This window comes from Pelodiscus sinensis, chromosome 22 (assembly GCF_052426305.1).
Source record: "Pelodiscus sinensis isolate ZL-2025 chromosome 22, ASM5242630v1, whole genome shotgun sequence".
NCBI lineage: Eukaryota > Metazoa > Chordata > Testudines > Trionychidae > Pelodiscus > Pelodiscus sinensis.
The window spans coordinates 21,729,160-21,744,743 of NC_143073.1; the positions used below are offsets into that span (position 1 = coordinate 21,729,160).

At 60.1% G+C, this 15,584-nt stretch overlaps 2 protein-coding genes across 3 annotated transcripts; one reads left to right on the forward strand and one right to left on the reverse strand.

Annotated features, from left to right (window-relative positions):
• Positions 1 to 408: 408 nt before the first annotated feature.
• Positions 409 to 10,994, forward strand: TYROBP (transmembrane immune signaling adaptor TYROBP). Of its 2 annotated transcripts, XM_089772835.1 has the most exons (6): positions 409 to 2,955; positions 5,641 to 5,661; positions 5,805 to 5,919; positions 8,458 to 8,604; positions 9,013 to 9,059; positions 9,977 to 10,994. In XM_089772835.1, the coding sequence occupies exons 2-6, from the start codon at positions 5,650 to 5,652 to the stop codon at positions 10,037 to 10,039; spliced, it is 384 nt and encodes a 127-aa protein (XP_089628961.1). In that variant the 5' UTR covers positions 409 to 2,955; positions 5,641 to 5,649; the 3' UTR covers positions 10,040 to 10,994. The 2 variants fall into 2 exon arrangements, with proteins under 2 accessions (XP_089628961.1, XP_075764296.2); XM_075908181.2 differs by lacking the exon at positions 5,805 to 5,919 and having other exon boundaries at positions 2,587 to 2,955.
• Positions 10,995 to 11,269: 275 nt separating this feature from the next.
• HCST (hematopoietic cell signal transducer) lies at positions 11,270 to 14,605 on the reverse strand. Its single transcript, XM_075908182.2, has 4 exons — positions 14,404 to 14,605; positions 13,323 to 13,349; positions 12,412 to 12,549; positions 11,270 to 12,138 (listed from the first exon to the last, which is right to left on the reverse strand). Exons 1-4 carry the CDS (start codon positions 14,441 to 14,443, stop codon positions 12,095 to 12,097), a joined length of 249 nt encoding a protein of 82 aa, XP_075764297.1. The 5' UTR covers positions 14,444 to 14,605; the 3' UTR covers positions 11,270 to 12,094.
• Positions 14,606 to 15,584: the final 979 nt, after the last annotated feature.

Consider the following 15,584-nt stretch of genomic DNA (forward strand, 5'->3'; position numbering starts at 1 on the left):
ACTGCAAATGAAGCGCGGATTTGAATTTCCTGTGCTTCATTTGCATAATCGCGTCCGGCCGCTTTTTCGAAATACCCTGTTTCGAGATGAACGACGCCGTGTAGACACGGTTATTTCGAGAACAAACCCTGACTCCTTCCAGAATGGGGTTGGAGGGTTTGTGTTCGAAATAACCGCATCTACACGGCGTTTTTTCTCTCGGCTGCATCTGCATTCCTCTCGAAAGAGGAGCCCCTTTCTCAGCCGAGTCGGGCCTCGTCCTTGGCTCATGCAGCAGGCGGCGGGGTCCCTGCCCTCCCAGGCCAGCAGCATTTCGGGGGGGCTGGGTAGAGCCAGCCCATCTGAGCCCCCGGTGTTCTCCCCCCCCCCCCCCCTCCATGGGCACTGGTATCTCCACAGGCCTCATGCATCTTGTTGGTCAGGGTGGAGCTCACTTGGCCCGTGAGCAGAGGGAGTCGCTGGCCCCTAGACGTGCCAGGGCCGCCCCACACAGCCTGTTCTAGGGGAAGGGGGCAAAGGGCAGCAGCCCTGGACTTCTAGCCCCCCAACTTACCATTAGACGCTGCATAAATTTCTCCTTGCGCGCTGCAGCCAGAGCACGTGGGTGTGCTTGTGCATGTTGATGCACAGAGGGGGTGCATTTTTGCACAGCATTGTGTGTGCGCATGTGCGTGTCACGGATCCTAAGTAGAGTCCTGGGGGGCGGGAAGGAGAAGTTCCTTCTGCCCTAGTGATGGGAGGGGGCAAAAGGTACTTTGCTGCAGCTGGACGACCCGTCCAGTCTGCAGCAATTTGCAGGCTTGGGCAGGAAGGAGAGTTTCAGTAATGCAAACAAGAGTGTGTTTGTTTTTCATACTTCAAATTAAGTGCAGGATAAAACTTTGCTGCCTGTTGTAACAGGAGCGAGCGTGCTGTTTGTACAGGGCTTAGTGCGATTTGTTTGCTCTTTCACACGTAAAAATTGTGTCTGCATTGTGGTTATACAGCTAATACCTTCACCAGAACAGCTACACCCAAAATTCGTGTCCGCAGCTGCATCTGGTTGCCCCCAAATGAGCTGCAAGTTTCCGCAGATATCAAGTGGCTATCCACAAATTTGCAGGGGATACAAATGTATCGGCTTTTGTATCTGCAAAAATGAGCTGAGGCTAGAAAGTGGACAGCCGTGGATTGGCAGGGCTCTCCTGGTTGGTTTTCTGCTCGGCTGCCTGGCTGGGTTTTTTAGTAGCATGGGAGAATCTGTTGATCTTGCAAGGATCTCAGGAATGGGACGAAAATGGCAGCAACTCTGCCGGAGCAGGTATTGCGGGACGGGATGGGAGCTGGTTAAAAGTAGTCCCGCACAGAGGTCTGTCGTGCAGGTATCGCTGTGGACCTTTGTGGACACGGGCTGGGGCCTGCGGTGTGTGTTGATGGCCTGTGCTCCCCCCCACCCAACTTGGAGCTGAGCCAGCATCTCTTCATCTTTGCCCTTAGTTCCTAAGGGAGCACAGGCCATCAACAATTTCTTTCCAAGCCTCTCTGGGCAGGCATCTCGGGGGAGCATTTTTGCACGGAGCGGTGTGTGCATGTGTCACTGATTCACGGTGCCAGCCCCGGGAGGCCCTCGTCAACCCCCTTCAGGGTCACGCTCACGAGGGAAAACCACCTGGTGTCACCCCTCCGGGGACGGAAGGTTGGAGTATTCCACCGCCCTGCCTCACACCGGGAGACCCCCCCAGCCAATCTGACTTGGAAGCCTTGAGGAGACGTGGGCCCCCAACGGGAGCAATTTGTCCCCCAGCCCCGCAATGCGCGTGGCTCTCGGGCGAGTCCGTGGCTGGAGCTCGAAGAAAGCCCCGAGAACAGGAAGTTACAGCCTGGCCCGGCTGGGTCGCTCTGGGCGGTGATCCCTCTCGCGGTCCCGCTCCTGTCCGGCCCCGGCCCGGATAAGGACGTTAAAATGTGTGTACGTGGCTAACCGGCTAACCCCTGGATGCTTCCACCCCACGCCCAGGGAGCCGGCTGCTGCTCTGTGTTGCTGCTGGGAGCCATGCAGGGCCACTAGGTGCCAACTATCCGGGCCGTTGGCACGCGGCCTTGTGTGGGTGTTAGTGTGTGACGTTCAGACAGGTGTGTCGCTGCCCACACCCAGGCGGGGGAGGGGTGTTAGTGTGTGACGTTCAGACAGGTGTGTCGCTGCCCACACCCAGGCGGGGGAGGGGTGCGTATGTGCTAGCGGCTGCAGGCTTCCTCTTGACCAAACTCCATTCCCAAGGGGAGGAACTGAGATTAGGCTCCGCCTCCTGTGGGGCAGCAGAGGGGCCAGGAGAAGGGCCGTCTCACAAGGTGCAATGAAGCTGTGGGGCCCGGTCCCCGGCAGAGGGAGGGAGCTGGGGGCAGAGCAGTGTGGGGTGCAGTGAGGGATCGGAGTGCATGAGGTTCAGTGGGGATGGGGGATGCGGTGACCAGGCAGTGGGTTGCACTGGGGGAGGCACTAAACTGTGGGGTTGGGGGTGCAGTGCCCAGCCCAGAAAGATGCAGTGATGTGTGGGGTAATGTCCCCCGTGCAGTGAGTTTGGGGTACACTGGACTGTTGTGGTGTGGGGGGGCAGTGCCCAGCACACTGGGCTGCAGTGAGGTGTGGGGTGCAGGGCCCAACACAGAGACGTATCAGGGTACAGTATCTGGTACAGGGGAAGTGAAGTTTACCCTGGCCCGGGGGGGGCGAGGGGGGGACAGACAGAGCCCTGCAGTCTCTAGCTCCCCGGCTGCCCCTCCCCTCGTCCCTTCCTCTTTCTGAAGACTTCCTGTCCGCCCAGTCACTTGGCTCCGTCCCCAGCACCCAGCCCCTCCCGCGGGGACGTCAGTGCCTGGCAGACACCCTCCACCAGCCTCCGCCGAACCCCAGCACCATGGGCCCCCCAGAAGCCCCGACCCTCTGCGCCCTGCTGGGCTTGGCCTGGGCGCTGCTGGGTGAGTCTGACCCCTCCAGGGAGAAGCTGTCTCCCCCCCACTGTTCCCCTAAACTGCCCCAGATCTCTCCCCTCCCCCACAGTTTCCCCAGTCTTCTCCCCACAGCCCCCAGAACTATCTCCTCCCCAACCCAGCTGCCCGTTCTCCCCCCCCCAACCTGCTAACACCCAAGTTACCCTCCAGGATCTGCCTTCCCCTTTTCTCCTCCCTTTGTCAGAAGATGCCCCCCCACCCCCACCCCCCACACACACGGGGTCCCCTGACCTGCCTGGGCTGCCGCAAAGTGCTTTTTCTTTAAAAAAAGGAAAGGTGCCGGAGCTCCAGGGGGGAAGTAGTTGAGCTCTGACCAGAGGTGCCGGTGCTGGTATTGCGTACTGGGCAGTACCATCACACAAAAGGCACTCGTGGAAACCAGTATCCCCAACAGCCCCCTCCCCAGCCTCCATTGCCCCCCCCCCCCCCGCAGCCCAGTCCTCCCTGCCACGAATGGAATCCACCCCCGCACCACAGGCCTGGCCCAGTCTGCTCCTCCCCTGCCCCCCCCCCGCCACCTGCCAAGCGTCCTGTCAATCACCAGCCCCCAGCACGGCAGGGGAGAGTGGTCCATTGACAAGCATGAGATGCTGGGGAATGGGGGCAGGATCGGGGGCCCCAGCTGGCATCTGGTGTCTGGTCCACGCTGCCTGTCCCACTCCCACTCTGGGCTTTCCAAGGGAAGACTTGGAGGGAGATGGGCAAGCCCAGGGCACCGGGTTTCTCTTCCTGGCTCTGGGAGGGGAGGCTGGTGGTAAGAGCAGAGGGCTGGGGAGCCAGGTTGCAGCCGGAGTGTGTGGAGCTGGGGCAGGGAGCAACTGCTCCTGGACTCGCCCCATGCATGGCCTTGCTCACATCGCTTACCCTGCTCCCTGCCTCAGTTTCCCCCAGATGAGTGGTGCTACTGGGCCAGCACAGAGGGACCTAGTAGTGGAAGTGGGTGAGGTTGGGACCACAAGCTGTCTGGCTGCCCTGTGGCTGCTCTGTCGGGCTCCTAGTTATGGGTCACCCCTCCCCCAGTTCTATGTATCCTTCCTCCTTCTGTCTCCAGCTTTTGCGTGCTTAAAAATACCCAACCACAGGACTCGGGCTTCCGGCCTCCTCAGCCCTGGCACACCCTCATTGCATTAATGTAATGGAACCCAGCCACCCTACTCTAACCACTAGACCCCGCTCCCGTCGCAGTGCCAGGGAGGGCTCCCAGCCCCCTACTCTAACCACTAGACCCCGCTCCCGTCGCAGTGCCAGGGAGGGCTCCCAGCCCCCTACTCTAACCACTAGACCCCGCTCCTGTCGCAGTGCCAGGAAGGGCTCCCAGCCCCCTGCTCTAACTACTAGACCCCACTCCCCTCCTAGACCTGCTAGTGATCTCAGGGTGTTAGACGTGGACAGCCGAAGGGGGCAGGCGTTGGGACAGGGCAGGGCAGGATCATGCTGTACCCCTAGCCCTGCAGTACAGGGGCTGGCACCTAGCACAGAAACCAGAGGCATGAAACTGACCACAGGCCCTGCAGGACCTAGGGACTGGGTGGGCAGGGGGAGCTGGTTTCACTGCACAAAAACTGCAAGGGAGCTACAGTCAGGAGTGACTCCGGATCGACCCCGGGGAGCTGGGATCAGAACCAGCCCTGCCCCCGCTGCAGTCAGGAGTGACTCCGGATCGACCCCGGGGAGCTGGGATCGGGATCAGAACCAGCCCTGCCCCCACTGCAGTCAGGCGTGACTCCAGATCGACCCCGGGGAGCTGGGATCGGGATCAGAACCAGCCCTGCCCCCGCTGCAGTCAGGCGTGACTCCGGATCGACCCCGGGGAGCTGGGATCAGGATCAGAACCAGCCCTGCCCCCGCTGCAGTCAGGAGTGACTCCGGATCGACCCCAGGGAGCTGGGATCAGAACCAGCCCTGCCCCCGCTGCAGTCAGGAGTGACTCCGGATCGACCCTGGGGAGCTGGGATCAGAACAGTTGGAGAGATGGGAAGTGACTGGCCCGAGTTCCCATGGCCAAGCTGCCGCCCTGTCAGTCCCAGGACACGGGCACGAGGAGGCAGGGGAGGGAAGGTGTGATTGGCTCAGGGTGTGCCAGGGAGAGAGGGGCTGTGTGGAGCTGCACATATCTGCACGCTGGCCTGTGGGGCTCCAATGCTTGGCGGGCCCCAGCCCAGCACTGCTTGGGCCCATAAGAGCAATTCCTTCCCCCCGGCCTTCGCTGTAAGTAGCCAAGTAGGTCCCAGGCCCCCCGCTCTAACCACTAGTCCTCACTCCCCTCCCAGAACCAGGAAGAGAACCCGGGAGTCCTGGCCAGCGTTCGCTGGAAGCTGAGCATTTGTGCAGCGCCTCAGGAGAGATTCAAATGCTGGCAGCAAGTGTTTCTACAGGTGGTGCACACCTGTCACACAGAACAAAAGTTATCCCACACAAGGCTGGGGAAAAAATGAGCGAGAACATTAGTCCTGGCCCCCAGGACTCCCATCTCTAACCCCTAGGCTCCACTTCCCCCTCAGAGCCAGGGAACAAACCCAGCAGTCCTGGCTTCCAGCCCCCTCCATCTCTAACCACTAGCCCCCACTGCGCTCCCAAAGCCATGGAGAAGAGTCCTGCTTCCTGGCCCCCGTTCTATCTGTTAGACTGAGGAGACTTTGTTTTGTCTTGCAGGTTGTGTTAATGCTCAGAGAGGTAAGGAAACTCCCACCCCTTCCTTCCCTGCACCCCAGCTCACTTCCCTCCCCACCTTGCCCTGTGCCTCAGCTCCCCCAGGCTGTCCCTGCTCTCCCCCGCCCCTTCTCCACCCCCCTCAGCTCACTACCCTCTGTCCACAGGCGTGCGCACAGGGTGTGCCGGGTGTGCCTAGCCCAGCCGTCCTTAGGCATACGCCGAGCACGCAGCTGCACAGGGCACCACTATTTGTGGGGCACCACTCTGCCGGGATGGACGGTAAGCACCGGAGCCGGTGGGGGCCCAACTCCAGCAATATTTGGAGCTGGGTCTCTCCCCTGGCTCTGCCTGGAGCGTTCCCAGGCCCCCACTGCCGGCCCCCCTGTGCGCCCTCCCACCTCGGCCCCAGAGCCTTCCCCCTGGCCCCGGACTGTCCCTGCTGTGTGCAGCTTTCTGTGCGGCGGCTGCTGCTGCCATGCGCGGCGTTTGCAGGTGAGCGGGGAGGACGCCCAGGCGTGACGTGATGTCACGGCCCGGGACTTTAAAACAGCTCGGCTCCACGTTGCGCTGCTCGGCCTAGCTCCAGGTTCAGAGTCCAGGGCCCGAGTGCAGACTCCGGCCCCACAAAGTGGAAGGCAGAAGGTAGGGGAGGGGAAGGGGCTTGTGTGGAGGGGGAGAATGTGGGGGGGAGGGGGAAGAAAGGGGAAGGCACCAAGGCACAGGGTGGAGGGGAGACAAATGCCAGGGGGCCAAGTGCGGACAATGAGGAAAAGGGCAGGAGGGGAGGTGTCAGTGGGAGGGGGGACAGGGTGATGCTGGGAGAGGAGAGAGGAAGGGCATTGGCGGCTAGAGAGGGAGGTGCTGAGAGAAGGCTTGAAAGAAGGGGTGGGCATTAGGAAGGTGGGGATGGAGCGAGGCATGTGTGAGGGCACAGAGGGGCAGGAGGGGAATGGGGGCAGAGGGTGGTGAGGGGGTGGGTTTCAGGGAAAAAGAGGGCAAAGGGCGCAGGGGCAGTGAGGGAAGGGGGAGGCACCAGGAACGTGCAGGGGTAAGGGAAGGTGCAGGTGCCAGGGGATTCTGGGGGTGAAGCAGAAGGGCAGACACCTGCAGGGGAGGGACCAGCACCAGAGGAGAGAGGCAGGGCGGGTGTGTAGAGGGAGGTGTTGGAAGAGGGGATGAGGAGGGTAGCGCACATGATCAGAGTGGGGCTACTGGAGGAGTGGGCCCAGGGGTGGGAGAGAAGGGCTGGTGGAGGGGGGCAGGTCTCAGGAAGGGTGAGGGCGGTGAGAAGGGCAGGAGTCAGGACAGCAGAGGAGGGTGAGAGGTTGGGGGCAGCAGGCACCAGGGGAGCTGATGGAGCAAGGGGAGGAGACATGGCAGCAGAGGGAAAAGGTAGAGGTTTATGAGACACATTTACATTTTAAGTTGATGTAAGTTTTACGTGTGAAAGAGACATTTTTTTCACGTTCCTGGTGATGCAACATGTCAGCTGCGTTAGTGTAGATAATATCATGACCTAGTAAGAGAAGGGCAGTTATTCTGGTGGATTGAGTGCAAAAATAGAGTCAGTAACTTCTGAACTAGCTAGGTTTGCTGCTGACTCTGTGTCTGCCCTCAGATAAGATTATCAACACGCTGTGTTGCTTTGATCATTGGTAAAATGGGAATTAAAAAACAAAGAAAAGAAAGAAATATATAAGGTACTGTGTCCAAGTCAAGATCAGTCCAATGCTTTACAGAACAAAAGTCATGATAAAACGAATTCATTTGAAAAGCAGTATCCCATTTTTCTGTTTGTCTGTAACCTACAGTAGTAATAGTGAAATATTGTTAAACTTGCTTGATTTTTTTGTCTTCATTATCATGGGGAGGAGGGAGGGCTTGTGATGTGGAAACACAGGCATTGCCCTAGTAGATCAGATTATATCTAGTAGACCATTATATCTAGGATCTGGCTACTATCAGAGATACAGGACTTCAGAAGAAGCTGCAAGGAGCCCTGTAGTAAACAACTTTGTGGTCATAGAAGGACATTTCTTCCCAATCAAAGTTATTGACTGTTGGGTTGAAATATGGGGATTTATAGCCTGTCTAAATGCCAGACTTCAGATTGGGTTAGTAAACCGAGGCATCGTATTGTGGAAGCTTTTTCATGTTGGCTTTTTGTTCTTCAAAATCTGTTTGACTTTTTTTTTTAAAAGTCAGTCTCTAAATATTTGCTGAGAGCACCTCAGAAATGACCACTGAGGTCAGTGCTCTTGGGTTAATTGCCTGCATTTGCAGAATGTGAAGCAATCTCTCTGAGGCGAGAGCTACTCTGTGGGTACTAACTCCTCTCCTCAGCGATAATTCTCCCAATGTCCATGTTAATTATAGCATTGCTTGTGAGTATGTAGAAAAGGAGAGGGATCAGATGATATGGCTCAACACAAGGTACTCATTGTCATGCCTCATTTCAGCATTACACACAAATGGGTTTTTGAGTTAACACTAGGAATCTTCCCTACAAGTGGGGGGAAAAAAGCCAATGCCAAATTCTAAAGCAGAGCATCTGAACCTTGCGAGAAGCCTTGCAGTAGGAACCGAACAGAGCTCACGTGGATTGAAACCACACAAAGGAGAGCTAAGTCCAGATAGCACCTGCAGCAGTGATCTCCAACCTTTTTACACCCAAGAGCACTTTTTAAATCTCAGAACAAGTGAAGATCTACTGCCCCATCCTCCCCCCCCCCGACCCCATCCCTTCCTTGAAGCCCCACATCTCCTCCCTCACCCCATGGCTGTGCTGCTCCATGCCCATGTGTCTCTCCCCCACAGACTGCACCAGCTGCCCTCAGATGAGCGGGGGGGTGATCGCAGGTCTCGTTGTGGGGGACCTGCTGCTGACGCTCCTCATCGCCCTGGCTGTCTACTGCCTGGCCAGCAAGATCCACGGCCGCAGAGGAGCAATGGGCACCACACCGGGTATATGTGGTGTAGGGCAGGGCCCAGGAGATGGAATTGGGGATGGGGATGGGGGAGGGGACCACACAGGGTGTGGGGCAGGGCCCAAGGATGGGTTTGGGGGCATGGAGGGCATAGGGGCATGGGGAGCTCTCAGGGTGTAGGACAGGGGAGGAATTGGGGGGCTAGCCAGGATGTGGGGAGAGCTGTCAGGGCTGGGGGGGCTGCAGATGTGAGGGGAGGGGACAAGGAGACACCTGGGACGGGGGAGGCTCCCAGCAAGAAAGGGGCTCCAAGGTTGAGTGGGACTGGCCGGGGGGGGGGGGGAGGGCTCTACTGCTGCCTGCTGGCAGGTTGAGCCCTGCTCTGCCCTTGTCTGTCTGTCCCTGCTCACTGCCTGTTCAGACATTTCTTTCTCTCCGTCCCCAGAGGAGGTCAAGAAGTCCCACGGCCCGGAGGCGGAGTCACCGTACCAGGTGAGCATAACCTGGCTCTCTCCCCTGGCCCCAGCCTCCACAGTGGGTGATGCAGGTTGTCTTGGCCGTGTGTCAGTGTCCCTGCATTGACCAGAGTGCATGGGGATTCACCTTCAACTGCAACCACTAGCTGGCAGGAGTCTTGGCTCCCAACTGATACTAATGATAATGATCATTAGCCCTGTCACTTACTATCTGCCCCCAGATCCCGCCTGGAGAGGGGAGGAAAACAGAGTTAGCCCTGTTTATATATGGAGGCACAGATCAGAATGTGATTTGCTTTGAAGTGGTGGCAGAGTGAGGGGAGGGATAGAGCCAGGACACCTGACTAGCTCTAGCCACTAGCCCAGGCCACACTCCCCTGCGTGGAATAGAACCCAGGAATCCTGACTCCCAGCAGTTCCCCTCCCCTATTAACCACTTGACCCCTCTCCCTTCCTAGCTCTGGGAACAAATTGCAGGAGTGACGGCTCCCAGCCCTTATGCTGCTTTAGCCTCTAGACCTTACTAGGGGAGGAGCCTCCCAGCATTCTAGATCTCCCTTGCTTCCTGGGGTGCTAGATCTAGATCTATCCATGGTGAAGCTGGTGGTGGTTGGGGCTTGAACCCTTGACCATTGGGGGAGGATACCTTATCCATTAGGCTCTTGAGGAGCCCCCAGACCTCCCTGCATTCTGGGTCTGTCCTATGTCCCAAGGGTGCCAGGTCCCTGTTGGGTGAGAGTGGGGCTTGAACTCTTCATCTCTGGCTCTGAAGACTGGTCTCTTAGCCCCCCCAACTGCCCTACATTCTGGGCCCCCCTTATTCTGCCTTTGTTCTAGGGGTGCCGGGTCCATCCATTGCCAAGACCTTACTGCCCTCCCCAGCAGTCCCGGCTCCCAAGAACCTCTCTGATGCTCTTTCCACTTCCCTTGTAGGAACTCCAGGGTCAGAGGATGGATGTTTACAGTGAGTTGAAGAAGGGAGGAGCCAATTACTAAAGCCCCGTCTCGGTCCGGCGCCCATTCTGCATCCAAGCGGCTGGTGCTAGGGTGTCCAATCCATGTGGCCTTCACTGTTCATCTCCATGTCACCTGCTCTGAGCCCTGCAAACATGCAGCCCCCCAGCTCTCCAGCACTGGCTACACCCGGGTCTCAGGAGAGAGCTCATCTGCAGCGCCTCAGTCTGCTGCAATCCCCAGGTCACAGGCCTGGCTTGACTCTGGCTGAGCAGGTTACAAAGCCCCTGATCCTGATTGTGCGTTTACCATCTTAACAAATTCTCCATGCCCCCCAGCACACACCCTGAGATCCCTACCCTGCACCTGATCACAGCCAGCGCCTCCTAGAGGGGAAAGGCCCCATGTCCCACACGTTGGGGTAAGGTGGTGGTAGTGTCTGCTACGAATGTCTATCCTGCCGTGGTGAGGATGGTGGGAGAAGTGGGATCAGCTAGCTGCTGGGAAGGGGGGAGTCAACTGGGAATTTCACTGGGAGTTTCCTTCTTGGGTCTTATTCTCATTGACACAATTTCAGCTTTGACAACGTTGTTTGCTTGGACATTTCCTTACCTGCTATTTTTTCCGTTAAATTTATTGGGTGGATATTAACAAAGTTTTTTGGCTGGACATTTCCAAAGTTGCTTTTTGCTGTATTGAAATTTGTCCTGTTTCAATTTTAAAGAAAATTTTAACTTGTGAATGTGTCTTTGTTTTTCTCTTTTCTTGTTACTGGTCCCAGGTCAGTAGTAAAAGGTTTTTTCACTGGGCGGTTTCTTGGTTGCTAGCTGTTCCTGGTTAAAGCTATTGATACAATTTCCACATTAGCAAAGCTTTTCCACTGGGAATTTCCCAGATTAAGTTGGCTGGCATTGAAGTGTTTGATATGATTTCAAGTTTAATAAAGGTTATTTGCCACAAGTCTCCTCAGAGGCAGATGCCTCTCTGCATAAGATGAGCCATTGTCATGAGGCGTTATGTGTGTTTGTTACTCTGCTGCCTCACCCCAGAGGTGGCTGCATCTCAGTACCAGGTGAGCCATCTCTGTAGATAAGATTGCTAAGGTGCTGGTGTCCCCTAGATGATAAAGACTGTCCCTTTCCTGCCATCTGAGCCAGCCAGTCCCCACTCTAGTGCTGGATTGGAGCTGGCGCCCTATAGAGAGGTACTGAGCTGCATAGCATGGGGGCACAGTAGGGGAGTGCTGAAAGTCACAATAAAGCAACACTAGAGTCAGAGGCCCCACTTGTTTTAATAGGAAAGCTGGAGAGAAGTCAAACTGCTTAAAGCCCCAAATCCTTAGCTGCTCTCATAGGATCTGGTGAGGGGAAAAGGGCGGGTGTCTTTGGGCAGGGCAGCACACCAAAAGTTAGCGCTTCCTCAGCATTGGCTCTGGCACTCACCAGCTCCTTTCATTGCCCCAGGATCTGGCATGTCCCTCTGACAATCTGGAGTTTCCCCACGAAGCCTGCCCTCCCCCTCCTGAATTCTGCACCCCCTGAGCTGGTGCCAGAGTCCCCCTCTCCAGGGCTCAGACCCCCCAAAAACAACCCCCTAAGGGGAATGTGAGCCCCCCAAACTACTGCCTTTTACATTCACCCCCAAATGGGAGAAAGTCCTTCGGATTGGCCATGAAACCAGGAATCTCTGGTTACCCTAAGACTCAGGTTTGGGGTGCAATTTTGTTACCAAACAGCAGAGGCAGACAGGGAGCCAAGATTCAACTTGACTGCACCCCAGATCCCTAACCACATCAGCCCCCCAAGATGATGCCTCCTGGAGGGGGAAAGTCCCCATTCTCTGTCTCACCTGAGCCAGTCCAGTCCCCAGACCTGGGGTGGATTGGGGCCAGGGCTCCCTCAAATTTCCCATGCTCTCCACCCCACAACCCAGGATCCCCAGGCTGGGGCCTGATCAGAGCCAAAACCTCAGAGAGGAAAGGCCCTATGCCCACATGTTGGGGTGCGGTAGGGGTGGTATCTGCTGAGAATGTCTATCCAACAGTGGTGAAGATGGAGGCAGCGGTGGGATCAGCTAGCTGCTGGCGGGGTGGGGGGATCAATTCACTCTTCCAGGCATATTCATATAAACCTTCTGCTCTTCTGCAGAGAGAGACAAGCAAAGAGCATTTGTTAGCAAACAGCTGGGGATTGGAGGAGTGGGGGTATTCTGGCAGGGGGCAGAGGGTGGGTGGGGGAGAAGGATCCACTGCGGGAAGGGGTGATGTGGGGCACAGGGGCTGGTGTGCGGGGGTATCCCAGGAACAAAAGGTGGAGGTGGCACGGGGCAATCCCTGCAGCGGAGGAGGGGGCAGTAGGCTGGGGGGGGGGGGGTCCTGAGGGTGGGGGGAGGGGCCTCCAGTCCCCCCCACTCACCCCGGCTGCCTGTGGGTTTGCTGTAGCGCTGGGAGCAGTAATAGACCCCGGCGATGAGGAGCAGGGTGAAGCTGAGGTCTCCGACCACCAGGCCCACGATGACGGGCGTCCCGATCTGGTAGCAATCCCCGCACGGCCCTGCGAGGGAGCGGCCGTCAGCCCAGACCCCAGCAGCCATAGGCAGCAGAGCCAGTGCGGGGGGGAGGGGTCGGCAGGGGGCGCAGGGCTGCGCGGAGTGGGGGGTCGGCAGGGGGCGCTGGGCTGCGCGGAGCGGGGGGGGTCGGCAGGGGGCGCTGGGCTGCGCGGAGGGGGGGGGTCGGCAGGGGGCGCTGGGCTGCGCGGAGCGGGGGGTCGGCAGGGGGCGCTGGGCTGCGCGGAAAGGGGGGGGGTCGGCAGGGGGCGCTGGGCTGCGCGGAACGGGGGGTCGGCAGGGGGCGCTGGGCTGCGCGGAGCGGGGGGGGGGGCTGCGCGGAGCGGGGGGTCGGCAGGGGGCGCTGGGCTGCGCGGAGCGGGGGGTCGGCAGGGGGCGCAGGGCTGCGCGGAGCGGGGGGTCGGCAGGGGGCGCTGGGCTGCGCGGAACGGGGGGTCGGCAGGGGGCGCAGGGCTGCGCGGAGCGGGGGGGGGGGCAGGGGGCGCTGGGCGGCAGGGGGCGCTGGGCTGCGCGGAGCGGGGGGCCGGCAGGGGGCGCTGAGCGGGGGGTGCGTGGAGCGGGGGGTGGGGGGGCCGGCAGGGGGCGCTGGTTTGCGCGGAGCGGGGGGGTCGGCAGGGGGCGCAGGGCTGGGGAGCGGGGCGAGCGGGTGTGTTTGCTGCCCCCTGCCGGGGAGGCTGAGCCCGGTTCTGTGTGTGTGTGTGGGGGGGGGGGGTCCCTCTTCTCTATCCCCTCCCCCCCGCGGGTCTCTGGTCTCACTCACCCTGCCCCTGGGCGGAGACGGTGCCGGCTGCGGAGAGAAAACGGCGTGAGTCCCGCTCCGAGCGCTTCTAGGGGTGTTTGCCCCGCAGCATCCTCGTCCCTCCCCCGCTTCCCCCCCCCCGCCGCGCAGCCATCCCCTGCCGGGGCAGGAACGGGAGTAAGAAACAAAGAAACTCCCTCCCCAGACGCTCCTGTCAGCTGAGAGTCACCTGGCTGCCTCCCGCCCCCCATGGCCCCTCCCTGCCGGGTCCCCCCCCAGCCCTGCCGGTGCCCCTCACTCGGACCCGCAGCCCCTGCCAACCCACGCCTGCCCCCCTCAACCCACCAGCTCGGCCCCGCAGCCACCTCGCTGGTGGGGGTTCAGGCAGCCAATATGTGGGGCTGGGCGGTGGGGAATGGCCATGGGGGGGGGCAGGGGTACACGCGATCCCCCCTCCCTGCATCTCGGGTTCCCGAAGAGGAAGCGAAAGTGGCGGCGGCGGCCCAGCCTGGGGCTTGCGCAAGGGGCTGCGACAGCAGCGGGTGTCACCCCCCTCATCTCCCCCCCTTCCCTGGGAAATTCGGCCCCACTCGCTCCCTGCCCAGGCCAGCCTCTGCCTCCCGCCCAGCCCCCCTATGTCACTGTCCCGGACTCCCGGGGTCCCTCAGTGCTGTCAGCGGAGTGGGGGGACGGGCTGGGAGCCAGGACTCCTGGTTCTCTCCCTGGGACTGGTGGGAGGGGAGCGAGGTCTAGTGGGTAGAGCCCAGGGAGCCTGGACTCCTGGTTCTCTCCCTGGGACTGGTGGGAGGGGAGCGAGGTCTAGTGGGTAGAGCCCAGGGAGCCTGGACTCCTGGTTCTCTCCCTGGGACTGGTGGGAGGGGAGCGAGGTCTAGTGGGTAGAGCCCGGGTAGCCTGGACTCCTGGGCCTGATTCTCTCCCCGGTTCTGGTGGGAGGGGAGCGAGGTCTAGTGGGTAGAGTCCGAGGAGCCTGGATTCCTGGTTCTGTCCCTGGGACTGGTGGGAGGGGAGCGAGGTCTAGTGGGTAGAGCCCGTGGAGCCGGGACTCCTGGGTTCTCTCCCCAGTGGCCAGGCCGACACTCACCAAGGAGGAAGCAGAGGAAGGGCAGGGCAGCGCCCCACATGATGAGCCAGCCCCAGGCAGGCCTGCAGGCCCCACAGCGCAGCCCCTCTCCGCTCCACAGCCAACAGGCGACTGCTGCAGGGTCATGACGTTCTCAGGGGGCCCGGCACCCCCCGCAGTGACCCACATCCGGGGCAGAGCAAGGCCCAGGCAGCCCCATGGCACAACCGAGGGCTGTGTGGGAGGGGAGAGCCTGGGACTGAGTCACATTTCCCAGCCAGCAGCTGCTGCGACCACCCCCTGTTGTAACCACTAGCCCTCACTTCCCGCTCCAAGTCAGAGACAACCCAGGAGGCCTGGCCGCCCTCCTGCTGCTGTAACCCCAAAACCCACTGGCTCTGATGGGGCTCTGGGCTGATTTCCCCCCACCGGGCTCTGCAGCCGCTGGGCACCCGCCCCTGGTGCCCTCGCACCTGCAGGGAGCGGGTCTCCAGGTTGGCTCTGGCTTTGAAACGTGCTGGGACAGGACGCCCCACCTGCCCCAGAGACGCCTGGCGCTGGCCTCTCTGGCCCTTCACAGACCCCAGCTGCCCCTTCGCCCAACCCCCACCCCGCCCCATGGCAGACACCACCTAGCCCAGGCAGCGCCCTGAGACGTGCCAGGACTCCTTTCCTCTGGCCCCACAGCCCGGCCGGGGATGTGTGCAGAGCTGCTCCTAGACCCCCCCCCATAGGGCGCGGCCCCCTCCCCGCCCCCCAGCTCTACCACGCTGCTCCAACTAACACACCGGGCAGCAAGTCTGAAAAGCCAAGACACGTGGGTGGGGGAGGGGCTGTCGTATGGACAAGGCAAAGCCCCAAGCACTGGGATGAGCCCATGGGACATCTGGTGCCGCTGCACAGGGGGCAGAGTTAAGGTTGTTGGGATGTGCCCCCAGGGAGAACTCAAGCCACGCCCCATTCCCGCGCTGCAGGGTTCCTCTCTTGGGCTCGACGCGATTTATTCGCACAAGCCACAAACGTCTTTCCTCACCCGGCTCCCGCCCTCTGCATTGTCGAGAGCGGCCCTGGAACCACAACAAGTGTCGGCCCCGCCCAGCCCCAGCGAGCGCCGCCGCTGCACCAGGCTCAGCCCGCAGCTTTCCGGCGGAGGCTCGTGAAGGGGGTGAGGCGGCCGGGACTTCCATGTCCCATTTCCAGGG